The sequence below is a fragment of the Lupinus angustifolius genome, chromosome LG19, assembly GCF_001865875.1.
Source record: "Lupinus angustifolius cultivar Tanjil chromosome LG19, LupAngTanjil_v1.0, whole genome shotgun sequence".
NCBI lineage: Eukaryota > Viridiplantae > Streptophyta > Magnoliopsida > Fabales > Fabaceae > Lupinus > Lupinus angustifolius.
The window spans coordinates 14,525,941-14,545,769 of NC_032027.1; the positions used below are offsets into that span (position 1 = coordinate 14,525,941).

Genomic DNA, 19,829 nt, shown 5'->3' on the forward strand with positions numbered 1-19,829 from the left:
CCCCTAACCATAAATTATATGGATATCTAATGTTTTAGATTTACTTTCTAATTCAAGTCATTGGATTCCCTATAATTGATGAATATGATAAGGAGTAAATTTTTTTCACTTACTCTTGAAGTAAGTGGATCTCTCTCATTCTTTAAAAATATAATTAATGAGAAATAACAATAATATAATTACAAAAGTTTATTAAGGTCATTTATGTACTTTCATATGTTTATCTCCAAGAAAACTCTAAATCGGTGGAACCATGAAAAAAATGAGAGAAGTGTTAATATTTTTTGGTACATGCAATTAGCATATTTTAAGCTTATAATAGTATTAATGTCATTGTATCTTTATCATTATAGAGTCTGTTTTTCTTAAGAAGTTAAACTGTTTAATAGTTTCCTTGATATTCACAGATAATTGGAGTGGTCGGAAAGATATTGATGGACTAAGCGAAGCACATACTCTCGAATCCCATTAATGGAGAGATAAAAAAAGTATCCACCTTTTCTTTATTTGCTTCCTTTTCCTTATGCACCTTCCTCGTGAGCTAAGCATTCATTCTCAAAAAGTTTTACCAACACTTATGCATGTACCAATGTTTTTTTCTTAGCTTTTGTGGTCACTTTGTAGTTGCATTTTCTAAAGTTACCCAAGTGATTTTTGATGTGTAAATTATCATTTTCAAAGTGTGGTAAAAAGCATGCACTATCAAAGCTCAATTTACTAAGAGATGAGAAGGGGAAGGTAAAAAGATACGAGCTTCAAAAGTAACCCACCAATGTAATCGTAAAGAATTAATTCCTTTCGGGGTTTGTGTTGCTCATAGGAATTGAACTTTTGACATTTTGGTCATCCTAAAGATCTAACAAAATCTTACACTACTAGACCATTGGTTACTAACAAAAGTATTGGAATTATATTTCTGCTACCTAAATTCCTTTTCTCCTTGGTTTAAAGTAAAACTTGTTTATATCTTATTTGTGGTAAAAAAAAATTGGTAACTACTTTTACAACTCAGAAAGTTGAAAAATGAAATTAAAACGACTAATTATAATAGATTAAACCCTGATACAAATTTTGCCTATTCCCTTCAATAATTTCTAGACACAGCCTGCATACTAGTGAGGTTCATCTGGACTATGGCCATGGTATAAAAAAATACCACAATTCTTTGTAGAGTGTTCTATTGTTTATAATTTTTATGGAAAATGTTAAAAAATATTTTAACAGCCCTCAAAATTTCTATCTCAAGGAGATGATTTCATGTTTCTAGAAGTGTTAGAACTTAATTTCTAATAATGATTTTCGTGGTACAACCTCTTTTTAATTATTTGTTAAGATGCTTGTTGTATATGTACTTTTTTAACATTACTTTTTTGGGGAATTGTCACCTTATTAAGGAACTTATCTTATCCATTATTAAGTATACGTATGTGTATTGTTTATTTAATGCAAAAAATTAATGTAATAATACAAACAAAAACGAACAATTGCTAAGAATATAAACAAATAATTAGAGGAGAATGATTTTGACGACACATTAAATTTTAATTTTAAATAAAGTTTAGTTTAAAATGATAACACTAAAAAATATAAATACTTGTGTCTAAATATGAAGTATTGGATAAGTTTTACATATGTTTTTTTTCCTACTTAGAGCACCCATATTGATGGTTTTAATTTTCTTTTAGAATCATATTCTAGTTGTTATATTTCACAACCTTATTAAGATTAAAAACATAAATAAATCAGTATTGTGATAACCGGACTGTACTATACAGTCCGATCAGTTTGACCGATGACCGAATTTTGAAAACGGCTTTGGTTTACCGTTTTAGCTTAATTAGGGTTAGACCGCTTTGACCAGGAAAATTCCGGTCTGACTGTGTTAAACGCGGTTAAACCTGATTAATGTAATTATAAAAAAATGGAATATTATTCTAATATTTTGTTTTACTTCAGTACTAAGAAAAGATAAAGAGACGTTATTTAAATGTAATTATACATGATTATTAATCATATAAAAGTTTATATATATATATATAATTATATATTTATAGATAAAATTATTTAATTATATATACAATTATCCGGTCAGATCAAACGAATTAACTGTTTAAACTGATTGAACATAATACAAGATCTCTTCTAATTTCACATCCCACTAAGGTTTCACATCATTAAAATATACAACAGAACGTTGGCCAAAGAAGTAAATTTTGACTTATCGATGAAGAAACTCGAAGGGCATTATAGTCAAATGAAAACAGTTACGTAAGCACTGACCGACATGTGACCCCACCATGGCGTGCGCATCAAGCATCCAAAACGACAGTGTTTCCTCATTTCCCCAAAGAGTGGCTTTTTGGTTGTAACTTGTATAAATAGAGGGTATTTTGGGCAATCACTAAGAGTAAAGAAATAACAAAACGCGTCGTATCTTAAATAGTGGGGGAATAGAATCTTCTGCTTTCTCTCTCTCTCTCTCTCTCTCACACCAAAACGGCTCTTTCGTTCGTCGTTTCAATTCGTGACTAGGGTTTCGTAATTTCTCTCGTACTCGCTTCACAATGTTGCAGAATCCTACTATTTTTTCCTCTCTCCTCTTCAATTCCGTCGTGGAACTGCGTTTTCCCCAAACCATGGCTTGATTCGCTTTCTTCCTTTTTTTCTAGTGTAATATTTTCTTCTATCCTTTCTCTCTGAACGTGTTTTTTTATTCCCGTTGTTTCTCTTTGGTACCTGAAGTTGTATTTCTTAAATTTAGCGCTTTATTGTCTTATTATTCATGTATTTTCTGTATGGAGGAATCTATTGATTTTTATTATAGGTTGAGGAAATTGGGATTTTTGTTTAGGTTTTCGTCTGTGAATTTGTTTTTTCTAATTTGTTACGTACTGAGTCATATAAAAGGTTTTGGAGGTTGTGAAGAACTAGTGTTGATTTTGGGTGTTATATAAATGAGGCGTTTGCACTATACTAGGCATTGAGTGTTTCTGCATACTATAGTTTGTTATTTATTGTTCATTAATGTCAATCACTTACCATTTCTGATAATAATTTCTGAGTTTGTTTCTTATACTTCATTCCGTGGCTGTATACAGTGGTGGCAGTTCTGGTATGGAAATGTATGATGTTTCTGAAACTAGAAACCCAGATGCTTACTTGGTAATTTTTTAATGAAATCTTCATCTTCTTTCCTAACTTTGATATATCAGGTGTCCTTCAATGATTTTGTATTCGTGTAAACAGAATATTTGTACTTGTATCATTGTATGTATGGTGTATGAAAGTCAATAATGTGTGCATCAATGTTTGACTTAGATTGAAGCTGCTGATTTGAATTCACACTTCACAAGCCCTAATCTTGGACAAACTGAATTCATGTTGAACGAAGGAGCCCCTGAGTTTGTTGTTGATCAGAACTTGTATTACCCTGCTACCACCAATTATGGGTATTACTATACAGGTAAATTTTCAAGCATTATATTGTCAATGCTTTGGTTTTGTCATTGTGGTGGTATTTCAAATATGCATGATATTGATATTTGATTATTTGTTATGGTTAGGATTTGAATCACCCAGGGAGTGGGAGGATCACCATAGGATTTTTGGTGTAGATGGTCCCGATATTCAGTACACAGTGAGTCTAGCTCCTCTCTCTATATATATTTGTTTATTTGGAATCAGTGGCTCATTTTAATGTTTTTTTTCTCAGGGTGCACAAAATGAAAATATGCAGTATGTATATTGTAACTATGGCTATACACAGTCTCCATACAATCCATATAATCCTTACATTCCTGGTGCCGTGATTGGAGTTGATGGTTCTTTTGGAGGACAGCAGTATTATACCCTCCCCAATTATCAAAATCCCGTTTCTTCATCTGCTTATATTCCCTTTGTTGTTCCACCTGACAACTTCCCTGACAGTTCTGTGGACTCATTGTATGGAACTAGTGCTTCTGTCAGTAGACCTGATGGAAGAGGTTTGAAACACAAGTTCAACCCATCTTCTGGTAACTTTTCTAGGAATTCTTCAAAACCTTCATCAAATCAGACAAGTTCCTTGGCCAGGGTATCTGAAGGGTTGAGAGCTAATAATGAGAGGAAACAGGATTTGATGCATGCAAGTGTTTCTGGGAGTAGTTTTCCCAACTTACCTCCATCTGCTGTTATTCAGGTAGGGAATTTCTCCATTTTAGATTAGATTTAAATTTGACTTTCGTAATTTCTGTTGTTGGTTACGTGAGAATCTATGTTCCATGGGTAACATTAGTTGCTTCTATATAGAAAGATTTTACCTACCTACATCTTATTACTTTTCACAAGGCCAGGTGGGATGGCTAGATTGTCGCCTTCTCTTGGTCTTTATCTGTTGAAAATCCTTTTTGTTCCGAGTTCTGGTAGTTTTGATTCTTGGATATGTATTTTCTTCTTAAAATGTATTTTTTTCTTGCAAACTGGTTGATGGTTGTGTGTTTTTTGTAGGGTAGAAATTCAGGTGCCTCAAACCAACCTGTAGATAGTGTTGCTAATGGGAATACTTTGTTTCATGGTACTCAGTTGACTCATAATAGTGGATATTCTGATTTTGGATCTACTGCTAATGGACTGCCTGCAGCTGCAAAACTTCCGCCCAAGGTTCACATAGGAAAAGTGTCAAGTGACGTAAATGGTGGTTCTGATGTATTAAGTGAGCAAAATCGAGGTCCCAGAATTAGTAGATCTAAACAACAGCTGTCTGTGAACACATATACAACCAATGCAGGAGATGATAATGAACATGGCAACATTATCATTTATCCTGATCAATATAACAAGGAGGATTTCCCTACAGACTATCAAAATGCGAAGTTTTTTGTTATAAAATCATACAGTGAGGATGATGTGCACAAAAGCATTAAATATAATGTGTGGTCATCTACACCTCATGGAAATGAGAAGCTGCATAGTGCATATGTGGATGCAAAGAAAATTGCAGCTGAAAAATCTGGAGTGTGTCCTATCTTCCTATTTTTTTCTGTGAGTTTCCATTATGATGATGTTTCAATGATGTTTTATTCTGGTTCTTCCTTATTTGCACTATGTTTGTTACCTTGACCTGTCTTTTTCATTTCTAATTTAATGTAGGTTAATGCAAGTGGTCAGTTCTGTGGGATTGCAGAGATGGTAGGTCCAGTTGATTATAACAAGGATATGAACTTTTGGCAGCAAGATAAATGGAGTGGGAGCTTCCCTGTGAAGTGGCACTTTATTAAAGACGTTCAAAATTCAAATTTTAGACACATTATACTGGAGAACAATGAGCACAAGCCAGTAACTAATAGTAGAGACACTCAAGAGGTATAAACATTATTATTTCTGCGTAGAAGTTCTTTAGTTGAATAAAGAATCGGTGGTTTATCTGCTAACCTTTAATATTAGTGTCATTAAGTTTATACCTGAGTAGTTTCACTGAATTTGCTTGTTACCTGTGTTTATGGTTTCATCGTGGCTTTGCTTTGACTGATAAATTTTGATTACATTTATTACTTTTCTCCTTTAATACTTGTTCTAACATTAATTATCAAATGTCCCTTGCATATGTGCAGATAATGTATAATAAAGGTTTAGAAATGCTGAAAATTTTCAAAAACCATACTTTGAAGACATCTTTGCTTGACGACTTTATGTACTACGAAAACCGTCAAAAGATCATGCAAGATGAGAAAGCCAAGTTCGTAATCAAGAGTTTTGGAAGTCCATTTATACCAGCTTCAGAAGCTCCTCGAAAGTTGAATTTTGTTGTTGATACACCTCTGGTCAATGCTGAGAAGAATTCAAAGCCCAAGGATGATGTTGATAGCTTAAAGCAGAATTCGAAGCCCAAAGATGACTTTGGTTGCTTAAAGCAGACTTCCATTTCAAGCCCTGTGGATGAGAAAGTTGAAATTGACAAAGATATTTCCTCTATTTTAAAGATTGGTTCAGTCACTATTACCCCAAAGTTGGTTGAGACCAAGCAGTCTGTTGGCATTGGTAATAAAGAACCAAGTGATGTTGTTACAGTTGGGTCAATGCAAGTCAAAGTTAAAGGATTTGCTGAATCTTCTGGTATCTTGAAGGTTGGCAGTATCCCACTTCACACAAGGTCATTACAACCAAAAAAAGGTGCTGTTAAAAATGGATCTCAACGTTAAATTTTGCATCATTTTGGAGGACTGTTTGGTTCTGTCTTATTTTGGTGAAGTTGGATTCATGTCTCTGCCCAATCATACAGTTGGAAATTTGAGTTTCTCTTTGATCTTTTCTCATTTCCCTTTTGGATTTTCTTGAGGCTGGACCAATGCCATGGGTCTTGGAATGTGTTTGTGTTTTCTCATAGAGCTTTCATGAAAGTTTAATCTCTTTTGCATTTTGTTTGTCAGTGCTCAATACACAAAGGGAAGTTCCCTTGGAAATTTCATACAAATCTCTGTTGAGAAAACTGCATAAAGTTCAACTTCAGTTTTTGTTATTCTGCTATATTAACAAGATTTAAGCCTGTTCTATTGTTTAGAATGTGTTTCATTTGGAATTGTTTTGAAGATGAGGAAATGTAACAATGACTGAATTAGAGCTTCGTTTTAAGAACGTAACATATCTTTGTTTGGTTTATTTCCTTGTATTGTGGAATGACTCTGTTTTCCATCTTTATTATTATACTTTTATGACATTGGATGGGATGAAATAGACAGTTGTCTCTCCCTTGTTTGGTTTAGTTTTCACTCAATCATTTGGGAAGTGAACCCACCATAAATGTTACTATAAGTTCTAGTTTAAAATCTATGTATACATCATCCACATTTGATTTGTATTACTTTTGTTTATGAATCAATGATGATTAACAAATCAATAGTTGATGATTTGTTGACAGTGTATACTTCCATACTTCAACATAATTATAAAACTTTTATGTCTATATTGGTTAGGAAAGTAGTAGAAGTTTTGAGTGAAACTCAAATATGAATCAATTTTAAATTTATTATAAACAATGAAATAATGACAAGTAAAAATTATAGATGGTATCAAATATAATGAGATTAACTTAATTTGAAAAATATGATGCTGTGAATTCATATATTCTTTAACATGCTTCTCAAGCTATAGGCTAGCCAAAACCTTATAATATTGATATATTTATTTTCACTCACATGTTATTTAAGTTGCACATTTATATTCAAATATGCAATATCCCAACATAGAACTTGAAACACTGAAAGTGATATCAATATTATTTTGGCTTCTTCCAAGTTTTGAGTTGTCTTTGTCAAAGATGATAACGAGGAAGGTCAAAATCGTCTTAAGATGATTGGCAAAATAAGCTAGGTAAGTTAAGTATACCAATATCCGAAAGATACCTACAATGAGACCTCAAAAATCATTTTTGGTGAAAATGAGTATTAAAAATGGGAGTACACATCTACTGTCCCATACTTAGTGTCACTTCATGTGCCATGACCTTGTGATTGGTCAAAAAATTACTTAAAAATTAAATTTTAAGTTAAATATATTTTCTCAATCAATCACAAGGTTATAACACATAGAGTGACACTAAGTATGAGAGACAACTGATGTACACCCTACAAATGGTGGTCATTTATAATAAATATAAATGATTAAAATATAATTATATATTTAACATGTATATAATAATTATATATATATATATATATATATATTAATTTTATAAAATATATACATAAACTTAAAAACTGGTTGAATACTTATGTATATCCTCTACCTGCATGATTACTCACAATTAAAATTTTAGTCCAGTATACCCAAAAGCATGTGAACATGGAGACTTTCATATATAAATTAACTTATTTTAATATTTTTCAAACAATGGTTTAATATATATATATATATATTGATAATGTGAGTATTTTTTAAGTTGTTGGTAAATCTTCACTACTGATATGTTAATTACCATTATATTTTAATAAAAAATATTATAAATCAATGGTGAATGATATGTTGACAATGTAAAAAACTTTACATATTGTTAGTGCATAAATTTTAAATTCTTCAAACAATGTTTTAATTTTTTTAGATAGATATAATTTTTAAGAAATTAGTATATTATACTTTTTTTTACTTAAGACAATCAGTAGTTAGAGAGTTTTTATATTGACATATTTTACCTTAATTAAGAATTTATATTTCCACATACTAAATAACTAGGTTAGATTTGTAGAAGTTTGATCATAGGCCCCACATACAATTTTGTATATCCCCTCCTACTATGAGTGTTCTTATAGCTAAGATTTATACAAAATATCTCATTTGGAAAGTTAGGTTGAGAATAAAGATATGCTTGATCGCTTAGATAATTATTCTACTATTAGAAAGAATAGAAAAAATATATACATTCATAATATAAGAGTTTTTATATTATTACTATATCATTTACTATTCATTTTCAATCATTATTAATTCTTAAATAAAAGTAATAATACAAATGAATTAGTAGATATTAATCGACTGTATATAAATTTTTATACTATCCCTATATATATTACACTCTAGAAAGAAATGAGATGATAACTAAATATGCACTTGGGTGGTGAGAATATTGTGCGAATCTTTATGTGTCTGACCTTACTTTTCATGCTATATATGATCCTATTTACAATCTAAGTATAATAATTAACAATATGAACATGCATACTTATGATTCTCTCACAAATTTCACCTAACCAAAGTATAATAACTTCGAGTGTTGGAGGTATACCTAACTTATGAATATTAATATGTAAGAGAAGTGAACTAGTAAATGTAGTGGATAACTTATGGCATACTGAATATGACATGCACCAGCTTAAAAAATATGAAGAAAATGCACATAAGTAATACTTGTTTTATTCAGGAAAATTAGGTTATAACTGTAAGACTTTTATAATTAGGTTATAAAGTTGTGAGATAATTTTACTGAAAGTTTATAGTTAGGAGTTAGTTGATTAAACTTGGGTTGTTTTTTTGTTTCCCACATGTATCCGCATACGGGAGGCCATGATGTTTGAGCTGAGAACATCCTCAAGTATATGAGGCTAATTCTCTCAGCGGATATTTTTTCCATTCACAAGACTCAAACCCGAGACCTTGTTTAAGGGGAATAAAATATATACTACTTGAAGCAACACTCATTGATAATTAGGGTTGTTTGATAGTATTAATTATATAATTAGCTGAAAAATTGAAGGAATATATACTCTTATATAACAAAAGTAAGATGTGAATTATTGAAAGGCTATAATCATATCTCATTTTTATATTCACCAAACAGCTGTAGATTTCTTTTTATCAAATCAATAAAATATAATTTACTAAACAAGCTATAAAAATCTACTGCACATCTTAACCATCTATTCTAAGAAAATTCAATAACTTAAATTAGTAAATTAAAAAAACTAGTGTATATTTTAACCATCTATTTTAGGAAAATCCAATAACTTGAATGAATGAATAAATTTAAACTATTATATTTTTATTGAATGAATAACTAATGTATTGAGTAGTTTTGTTAAGGTAGTACTAAAGTAGGTTAATCTCTTCCTCTTTAAAATGTTAAATATGGAATAATAATATCTTATTCTTTGGAGTTTCAAGACAATATATTTTTTTGAAAATGACAGTCTTGCGATAAATATTTATATAATTACTCTTTGAAGTATAAGCATAATTCCAAAAACCTAACGGCTAATGATTCATCGTTTTCTTAAGCAAAATAATTCGTAATGTTTATATCTCGCTATGAATGTGAAAAATAGATTGTATTTTTTTTGTGGTAAATGGCTAATGGGTTGAACCCAAGTTAGAAGTTAGTTTAACAGCAGTTTAATAAGTTATATTTATTATTACAAACTTTCAATTATATTTATAGAGTGATAATAAACCGAACTAACTCGGTATTCGTTCGAAATCAAATTTACAATTTCAAGTTAATTTTGTATAACATTATTATTAGTTGTATAGTGTATACTTTGAAGTCGGAATCAAAACACAATTAAAAAATTATTATGTCATAGAACAATATAAAAGGGGTATGATATTTTAATACTATAAGAAACTTTGTGAATTTTCTTAAACACAACGCTTAAGACCAATGATCACTGCCTGAAAAAAGTGTATATACATAAAAAACTAATACTTTATGATAGCGAAATTAGATTCTCAATACATTTTTAGCCTTTTTAATTGCTTATTTTAAGAGAGTCCTTGCTTTATTTTTATTGTGTTTTATTTTACTAATTTTCCTTTTCTTTTTAAATAAACAAATTGAAATCCAACTTGCCCCGATATGTGGTCTTTGCACTTTGTTCAACACTCTTTTCTTGACATTCTCTCTGAGTCCCAACTCTAGGATATATTTTCTTATCATAGTTTTCCATATTTTAACTTGTAAATTGGAATCCCTCGAGAATGATGATTGATATAAATATGCTAACACTCATCCAGTAAGAAATTTTTACAATGTTAACGCATCATCTATCATTTATATTTTATTATATTTAACTATTAAATAAAAATAATATAAATGAATGATAGATGATACATTAATCATATATAAATTTTTATATTATGAGTGTATAAATATTATACTCATAATATATACATGTCCAACAATAATTATAAAATTCAAAAAAATGTGGGTAGAGAATGTATGAGTGAGAACTTAATGTGAATAAGTGTTGTATTTTATAAATGGAGATTATTTTTTTGGGTACATAACTATATCTATATGGAGATTTTAAATAGGATTTAATATATATCGATAATGTAAGTGTTTTTACACTATCAGTCAATCATCTATCATTTATATCTTAATTATTAGTTGACTCTAAAATAAAAGTACTATAAATCAATTATGAATGATGTACTGAGATTTTATAAAAACCTTTATACATTTTAAATATTAAATAAGATCCAAAAAGTTACCCCGAATCCAATCTGTTCACTAGTTCTCTACGTCTAATGAGATCCACCTTTGCATATATGCTTTCACACTCACCACCTTTTCAACCTAAATTCATTTAGTTTTTGGCGTGCAATAAAGTGATATCACAATACTATAATTGTTGTGATGATGTTACTAAAAAAAATTGTCACCAAAATTATAGTCATTCACATTTAATCATCATTGAGTCTTCAAAAAAATAAACAGTAAACAATATATTGATTAAAAATAAATCTTTATACTTATAAATTTACTGAAGAAAAAAAACCAAGATAGAGTGTGGTTCGAGACAATTGTGTACTTAGGAAGAGGAATGGTTGTAAGAATGTGGTGAGATGTTTGATTCCAAGCCAGCTTGTCATCATAATCTGCCAAAACTATGATCATGTCTCTTTAAATGCTACATTTTCTATTTCATCTAACTAAGATAAAAAGCATACTCACTCATACTTTCTCTTTTTTATCATCTTTCATCTACTACACTTTCTCTTTCTCCTTCTTCATCATTATACATTACATTTTCAGTACAAATCACCACCACTTTTATTTCATTGCTTGCTTTTCTGGGCTTCTTTCCTTTCATATCATTTTTCTCACTCTCACTTTTTTCATCTTTTCATTTTTAGTACTATATTTCTATTTTCTATAAAGTTTTCTTTTTTACTATGACCAAGGACATTTCTTTGCACCCTTTTGAGTTTTGAGTTTGACTCTCATTATCTATCCTTTGCTTTTCATTATCACCTCAACCTTTCTTTGTGTCCTCATGCTTTGAAAAGTCTTATTTTTCTGCTTAATTATCCTACCCTTTTTCATTTTCATGATTTTCTTATGTTACTCCGGCTGAGTTATGAACTTTATGTTATTTCTATAGATTATTAGAAGGGTTTTGTGTTATTTTATAAACTATCTTATAGATCAAAATGATGTGTAATGGCTTGCTGGTTTTACCATATATGTGTGTAGTTATAGTTCTTTAGCACATAAATTGATAACATGGTAGGTTAACTGATTAATCATAGTTCTAATTCTTCTCAACCTTAGTCCTGATTAAGAAACTATGGAAGAGACATTTGTTCCATTTCGTGGAATAAAAAATGATGTTCAAAAGAGATTGATGTATTACAAGCAAGATTGGATTGGTGGTGTCGCAGCAGGTTTCAGGTACATTTGATATTTCTTATGCTACAAAATACAATATTTCTTAGAGTTGGACTAGTGGATTTTGATATCATGACATATACTTCAATGAAAAATAGAAAGTTGATATGATTATTGTGTTGATACTTATTAAACTTCTATTTCTTAGGATATTAGCCCCTACCACATATATATTTTTTGCATCAGCAATTCCAGTTATTTCATTTGGGGAACAATTGGAAAGAGATACAGGTACATTACATAGTCCTATTTAAGTATTTTTTTTACAAATTAAGATCCAATTACTCATAAGTTTCTTACATCATGTCCATGCATGAAATCTTGTTTATGATAAGATAGATGATTATGTAAAAGCTGAGATGTTGATATCTTGTACTTGGGATTTGATGTACTGTGGTCCAATAATTTTCAGATGGAGTACTCACTGCAGTTCAAACATTAGCATCTACGGCGTTGTGCGGAATTATACACTCTATTATAGGAGGCCAGCCTTTGTTGATTCTTGGAGTTGCAGAACCGACTGTGATTATGTATATATTCATGTTCAACTTTGCTAAAAGTAGACCAGAGTTGGGTTCAAAGCTCTTTCTAGCATGGTCCGGATGGTATAGCATATAGCATTTTCGCTTTCAGAATTTGAACGGATATAGTCATTTATGTTCTCGGCTTTAATTTTCATGGCAAATTACTATTGTAAGTTGCCTTAAAGAAGAAACATTTTGCCTCATGAATTTGTTGTATTGGCAGGGTATGCATGTGGACAGCCATTTTGTTGTTCCTACTTGCTATCTTAGGAGCTTGCTCCATCATCAACAGGTTCACTCGCCTAGTCGGGGAACTTTTCGGCCTTCTTATTGCAATGCTGTTCATGCAAGAGGCTATTAAAGTAGGATGCATCTTTCTTTTTTCTCTGTACCATAATATTGACTTAATGATTATGTTGTTCTTGTATGGAGTAATGAAAAAATAAGATAGTTTATGTTATAACCTTGGATAGTGATTAACTCAACTAATAATGATGTTCCCTCGTTGGGTTTAACAGGGACTGGTTAATGAGTTTCATATACCTGAGAGATCAGACCTAACATCAATAGAGTTTCAATCTTCATGGAGATTTGGAAATGGCATGTTTGCTTTGATTCTGTCCTTTGGCCTTCTACTTACAGCATTGAAAAGCCGAAAAGCTAGGTCTTGGCGATATGGTTCAGGTAAGACATGTGAAATAAATCATGTTCATTTGCATAAAAAACGAGTAAGACGGCATGAAGTTTTATTTTGCTTACTCAATTTGTGGACATTGACAAGATGCAACAATGCTATTTATTACTCTTGATGGCCACAATAGGAAGTAGGAACAATGTTGTTGAGGGGTCATGGATTTGATGAGGCATTTCATTAGGAAACTGTTGCTCTCGATGTTACCGACTGGAGTTGGTAATCTGTAAATTGAACACTGCCTGAAGAACATTCCTAAACTTGTCTTTAAGGCATAGAACTTATGCACTTCTTTCTTAACAGTAATTTAGTTGCTACTCTTGAAATTGATTTGGTAAGATTTTGACTTCTCTCTCATGCATGAAGAACACTATAACCTATAATATTTCAGTGTTATGAGTTTCTATAGACCCGAAGAATTACATTGGATATAATCCAGAGGTTAAATCTGATTCTGATCAACACAGACTAAGGATGGTTATGAGACTTCATAACTGAAAATATAGCCATTTGGCTCATCTTTTTACCAAGTTCTTTCATTATGTTTCGGCAGTTCATCGATTTATTTTCCCCTTTTTACAGGATGTTTACGAGGCTTGATAGCAGATTATGGTGTCCCATTGATGATTTTATCATGGACTGCTGTTTCTTATATACCAGCTGGAAATATTCCGAAAGGAATCCCTAGGCGTCTCTTCAGTCCAAATCCATGGTCTCCCGGTGCATACGAAAACTGGGGTGTCATAAAGGCATGATTAGTTAATAGCTCCATATTATTATTGTTAGGATATATATGTTGATTTATGTTCTCTTTCATTTTTCTTATATTCTCAACATTTCCATGCAAAGTACTTATGCAAAATTCAAAATCACTAACAGGACATGCTGAATGTGCCAATCCTCTACATTTTCGGTGCATTTATTCCAGCGACGATGATCGCTGTGCTATATTATTTTGACCATAGTGTGGCATCTCAGCTTGCCCAGCAGAAAGAGTTCAATTTAAGAAAGCCACCTTCTTTCCACTATGACTTACTTCTTTTGGGATTCATGGTACATTAACCTCCTCCATGCTTTGTTTGATCCATTACCTTAAAGAAAACCCATTTGGTTTGTTGCCTTTTTGCATAATGCTCTATTTTCCCCTGCAATTTGAAGCAGTATGGTTTCTTGATCTAGTCGAACTGAATGTGATCCCTAGTTTTGATTTTTGAAAATATTCGAAATGTTGAATGTATGACAGGTTATATTATGTGGTCTAATTGGAATTCCTCCATCAAATGGTGTCATTCCACAATCTCCAATGCACACCAAAAGTTTAGCTACATTGAAGCACCTGGTAGAGTTATTAATTACAAAACAGTTTTGCTTTTCTCTTGTTTTATAAAACTTCACTAATAAATATTGCCAATAAAGTTTCATATTTACAAATACAGGTAGGCCTACAACTTTCATTTCATTCCTTATATGTTGTTTACTCGTGATATCTGGGTGATTTGCAGTTACTTAGAAACCGGCTTGTCGCAACAGCTCGAACTAGTATGAGAAATCATGCGAGCTTGGGACAAGTTTATGGAAACATGCAAGAAGCTTACTGGCAAATGCAAAGCCCTCTAGTTCACCAGGAACCTCCCTCTCGGGTATGTATGACTGTGATCTTTTTATCGATACCCTTATTCTCCCATTCACCTATGTCATGATTACTCTTCAATACCAGACAAATTGAAGTTGATGATAGTTTTATGTCAAACGGTTCCCTATATGGATGCAAAAGAATCTTTCATCATGTCATTGTTTTCATGTTTTAACAAACTGAACTTCATTCTGATATAGTTTAAACAGGAAGTATGATACCATATTTATTGTGCAACCTTGCCTAAACTTGTTTTATAGGGATTAAACGAGTTGAAAGAGTCAACTATTCAATTGGCATCAGGCATGGGGACTATAAATGCTCCAGTTGATGAGTCAATTTTTGATGTTGAGAAGGAAATTGACGACTTATTGCCGGTTGAGGTTAAAGAACAACGACTGAGCAACTTGCTCCAATCTTTGATGGTAGGAGGATGTGTAGCAGCAATGCCTTTCCTGAAAATGATTCCAACTTCTGTACTTTGGGGCTATTTTGCTTTCATGGCCATTGAAAACTTACCAGGCAACCAGTTCTGGGAACGGATTTTATTTATCTTCACTGCTCCAAACAGAAGATACAAGTATTTTCTTAAACACCATTTCCCGTCTTTCTCAGAAATTATGAGTTACATTCACCAAACATGACGATGCTGTTTTTTCTTTTGAAATAATTAGAGTTCTGGAGGAGTGCCATGCAACTTATGTGGAAACCGTACCTTTCAAGACAATTGCAGTATTTACACTCTTTCAAGCTGCTTACTTGCTTGTTTGTTTTGGTATCACCTGGGTTCCAATTGCTGGGGTTCTATTCCCATTAATGATCATGCTTCTGGTTCCAGTAAGACAGTACATTCTTCCCAAGTTTTTCAAAGGAGTACACCTTCAGGATTTAGATGCTGCAGAATATGAAGTACCTGCTTTACCATTCGACCAAACTGCCGTAAAGTCTTCACTTCTATATCTCACCTTTTTAAACTCATTCAACTCCATGACTTCCTATGCAATCTGTAGTTCCTTAATGATATAGGTTGCATAGGAACATGTGTGCAAACTTTTTTCTTCTTGGTTATTGCATACTTTGAGGTCAATCGACTAGATCCGCAACTTAGGCTTTTGCCCTATGCTTGGTGTGTTTATGCAGGAGGGGGAGTTGGGAAAGACAGCTTCCTTTACAGATGAAGAGATTCTAGATGGAATGATTACTAGAAGTCGGGGTGAGGTTAGACGTATTTGCAGTCCGAAGGTGATGAACTCCACTTTAATACCATCCACAGAGCTCACTATTCTTCATAGTCCAAGGATCCCAGATAAAGTACACAGCCCCAGGCTAAGGCCAAGTCAGAGGAAATCATAGCCCTCAAGTTGTTGGGAGAGGATCATTTATCCTGAAGAAGCAAGGTCATCCGATTTAAGAAAAGATGGGTGAACACTGATAAATATATAATACACATTTATGTTTTATTGGTATTTAGGCTTATAATTTACAAGAATTGCCAGCAAAGGTTAACATCTATTATTTAACATCTCATTCTTGACAAAGGCAAGTGCTACAGTATAATTTATTTAGTGCTAGGAAGTTGTGACAAGAGTTCACTCTTTTGCTAATTGTGAGATAAGAATGGTTAACATCAATTTTTTGCTTAGTCTAATGCAATTGTAGAGGTATTGGTTTGTTGCTACCTTATCAACTCCTGAACAAATGTCTCAATAGATCTAATATCATTCCAACCTGAATGAAGCTCAGAAAAATCACTTATGTAACAATACTAAAATCAATATCAGGGGACTGGCATAAAATACAAGTTTTGGAGACCTTGAATAAGTTATTAGGGAAGAGCAAAGTCATTGATTTAAATATCTACCCTCTTTGTGCCAGCCACTATGACACGATTAGCCATGATTCAATATCTTTTGTTATGTTTTCTAAGAATTAAACACTCATTCCCCACAACTAATTTTGTGATTTGACCCATTATTGTGTTTTGGGATTGAATTAGCAGCTTGCCTATATTAATGTTATTTTTATTTTACAATCATATTATTCTTGTACCTGAATTTATGATATAAGAAAAAAATATCTTCGATTTCATTGTGATAATCAATTGATTTGATTTATATTTTGTTTAAATTATTCATGATTTCCTAATTTTAAGCAATGTTCATTATAGAAATAAATTTATAGGATTATAACTAATAAATTTGCGGAATATTACATTCTTCCACTAATATTTCGTGTCATTAATGTTTTACATCATTCTCAATACCTTCGATTCAATATTGGCAAGTTAGATTTTTTTAAACTTTTCTGGCAACCATAAATAAGTGTGAACACATAATTAATTTGTTTATATTTGAAATCGTTACGCTATAAATTGTCTTGATTCATTGAATTCCATAGTGAGTGTGATTTATTGAACATATTACACATTTATTTTAACATTGAAAACTTAATGCATGATTATAATTATATTGTCAAAGAAACAGAATAGTTCTAAAAATATTTTAAAACATTAAATGTAATATTTAGTAACTACAAATTTAAATGTATCTCAAAACATTCACAATTAATATTATGTATGCATAAAAAAGAAAATGGAATTCTATATACCTTCTACATTAAACCATTATCTTATTAAGGAGAAGAAGCCACCTTCTCGGCTTTCACTAACTAGGTGACAACAAAGTCATTCTATCCCAATATTTTATATAACAATATAAAGCTCTTCAATAATTTTTGTAATGAAAATGGAATTAGTGAAGAAAGAAAACAAATAGGAGACGTGGACTCAAGATATTGGTGTATGAAATAACTATTTTAACAGTTTTAAGATCATACAAAGAAGATTTTTTTGGCATAATAAGTTAATAACTTCCATTTGGTTATTGTCAAAAGAATCTTAATGCCTAATACAAAACAAGGTTGTTCACGTAAAATAACTTCTCTCAAATATCTTACCAAATTCTTCGCACTTGCCTCGACAAAGTTAAATGGCCCCACATAAGCCTACTCGCCCACATAAAAAATTACGTAGATGCACATCTTCAAATATAATGATGATGTACATTTGTAGTAAGGTGTGGAATCTAAAATACAACTAATTTGTCATAATGGTTTACAAATCCATGTGATTACATTTATATGTGCAAATTGTTGAACTAACATGTTAGATTTTGTAGTCAGTATATGTTGTTGTCTCAAGTTGTAACAATTATGCTGAAACATATTTTGAACTCGATGATGAAATGAAAGTTTGAATTATTGAGATTTATTATTAACAATATTATGTCATTAAAATTTAATTTCAATTATTGAAAGCTAAGACCATCCAAATGAACGAACATAACACTAGTAACAATTTAAAAGGTGACAAACATCATATTTTAAAAACATTATGACTGAATTCTGGAGCCCTCAATAAGAGGAGCTCCTCCAAAAATAAGCATATGCCACACGGTATTCTTTAGTAAAAGGCGAAAGAATAGTTCACTTTGTGCTTATCACATGGCTCCATATCTCTTTAAATGCCAAGGTCATTACTTTTATATTAGTATCATTTGATTCCTCTCCATGCTTTGGATGGTGTGGGCTTTGCATTGTAGTATTTCTTCACTTTCAGGCTCTTTACTTTTTTCACAATTTATATTTGATGTTACTGTCATATTCTTAATATTTTAGTTTGTTGATCTTGGAATATGGAAATTCAAATAAACATTGAAGCCGAATTAAAGTAGATGTGAAGCTTGCTTCTGCATGGAGTTCGTCTTAGTTAATGAAGGACCCCAAGATGATCTTAATAAAATATTGATTACTAAGCAATGATATCATTGTATAACAACTGTTTTCTGAGACAAAGATGATCACATCAGAAGTAAAATCTTCGCTCATATTTTTTTAGTTCATTCTATCTAACATTATAAGATATTGTGTTTCCTTCATCCATTAAATATATCAACACTTGATAGCGTGTAACAAAATAATGAAGTTATTGTGGTTATTGAAATTTTAAATGAACTTCTACTCATTGTAAATTTAAATGTACTTGTTATCTCATCCCTTATTCAAATGTTCTTCTAAGCCTTTCCCCCAATTCAATTAACCTTTTTTAGCTATTGTAGGCACAAGAACCTGGTGAGTTTTTTATGGGTTGGTTGAACCAGTTGAGTTTTGAACGTGTATATGTTCAGATGACAGTAATAAATTGAAGATATACGATGAGATTATTAAATCCTGCACTTTAGAAAATTAGTGAAATCAATAAAATATGTAGAGATTCATGAGCTGAAATATATAAAGAAGGCAATGAACTCAACCCTATCTCATGAGTGATATCTTTGACTTGTAAGAAAGGTAGCAACTGTGCCACTTTTATATACGAAATATGAATAGCTTTGTTACAACTAACTGTTACTGTTCAAAACAATTAAAACAGTGTTTCAGAGACAGCTGGAGTTCAAAAAGCAACATCATTTCAACTGTCAGATCCGATAAATCTTAATACTGAGAATGATAGGGTGCACCAGCCCATGTAGTAGTGCAACACATGGGCGATACCTGAGAGACCCAATAGCAAGCTATTGTCATGGCCCCTCCCCTTTAAAAAAGTAATTTAATATCGTGTGGGCCAATGACCCACATATCAGATATTAAACTGATAAGAACAGATACTACACTTGATCTTAGCCAAAAGGCCGAGAAAGGTATGAATGATTCTACTGTTGGACTTCATTTTTATAGCTGGTCATCTCTCTCTGCCTATTAACGACATCAATGTGGGACTAAAATAATAATGCATTTAGTTATTTCCTTATTCCTCTATTATCAACGTACACTTGGTACACCCTCCTT

At 31.6% G+C, this 19,829-nt stretch overlaps 2 protein-coding genes across 5 annotated transcripts; both read left to right on the forward strand.

Moving 5' to 3' along the window:
• On the forward strand, positions 2,453-6,592 carry LOC109334318. Of its 2 annotated transcripts, XM_019570023.1 has the most exons (8): positions 2,453-2,670; positions 3,099-3,162; positions 3,319-3,463; positions 3,564-3,637; positions 3,713-4,177; positions 4,486-5,019; positions 5,128-5,340; positions 5,589-6,592. In XM_019570023.1, the coding sequence occupies exons 2-8, from the start codon at positions 3,115-3,117 to the stop codon at positions 6,174-6,176; spliced, it is 2,067 nt and encodes a 688-aa protein (XP_019425568.1). In that variant the 5' UTR covers positions 2,453-2,670; positions 3,099-3,114; the 3' UTR covers positions 6,177-6,592. The 2 variants fall into 2 exon arrangements, with proteins under 2 accessions (XP_019425568.1, XP_019425569.1); XM_019570024.1 differs by lacking the exon at positions 3,099-3,162.
• On the forward strand, positions 11,284-16,698 carry LOC109334709 (probable boron transporter 2). 3 transcript variants are annotated; one of them, XM_019570614.1, is made up of 13 exons: positions 11,284-11,798; positions 12,014-12,139; positions 12,285-12,367; positions 12,549-12,741; positions 12,884-13,022; positions 13,179-13,344; positions 13,934-14,100; positions 14,231-14,404; positions 14,595-14,690; positions 14,854-14,991; positions 15,245-15,564; positions 15,659-15,923; positions 16,125-16,698. In XM_019570614.1, the coding sequence occupies exons 2-13, from the start codon at positions 12,036-12,038 to the stop codon at positions 16,335-16,337; spliced, it is 2,058 nt and encodes a 685-aa protein (XP_019426159.1). In that variant the 5' UTR covers positions 11,284-11,798; positions 12,014-12,035; the 3' UTR covers positions 16,338-16,698. The 3 variants fall into 3 exon arrangements, with proteins under 3 accessions (XP_019426159.1, XP_019426158.1, XP_019426160.1); XM_019570613.1 differs by lacking the exon at positions 11,284-11,798 and adding an exon at positions 11,822-11,947 and having other exon boundaries at positions 11,998-12,139; XM_019570615.1 differs by lacking the exons at positions 11,284-11,798; positions 12,285-12,367 and having other exon boundaries at positions 12,034-12,139.

What these genes read in the sequence shown, in the direction of transcription:
- LOC109334318 (XM_019570023.1), top strand. Translation starts at nt 3,115, where the DNA reads ATGGAAATGTATGATGTTTCTGAAACTAGAAACCCAGATGCTTACTTG. An exon ending in CTCCATCTGCTGTTATTCAG is followed by an intron (nt 4,178 to 4,485) that starts GTAGGGAATTTC and finishes TGTTTTTTGTAG; the next exon opens with GGTAGAAATTCAGGTGCCTC. An exon ending in CTATCTTCCTATTTTTTTCT is followed by an intron (nt 5,020 to 5,127) that starts GTGAGTTTCCAT and finishes AATTTAATGTAG; the next exon opens with GTTAATGCAAGTGGTCAGTT.
- LOC109334709 (XM_019570614.1), top strand. Translation starts at nt 12,036, where the DNA reads ATGGAAGAGACATTTGTTCCATTTCGTGGAATAAAAAATGATGTTCAA. An exon ending in TCATGCAAGAGGCTATTAAA is followed by an intron (nt 13,023 to 13,178) that starts GTAGGATGCATC and finishes TGGGTTTAACAG; the next exon opens with GGACTGGTTAATGAGTTTCA. An exon ending in TACCATTCGACCAAACTGCC is followed by an intron (nt 15,924 to 16,124) that starts GTAAAGTCTTCA and finishes GTGTTTATGCAG; the next exon opens with GAGGGGGAGTTGGGAAAGAC.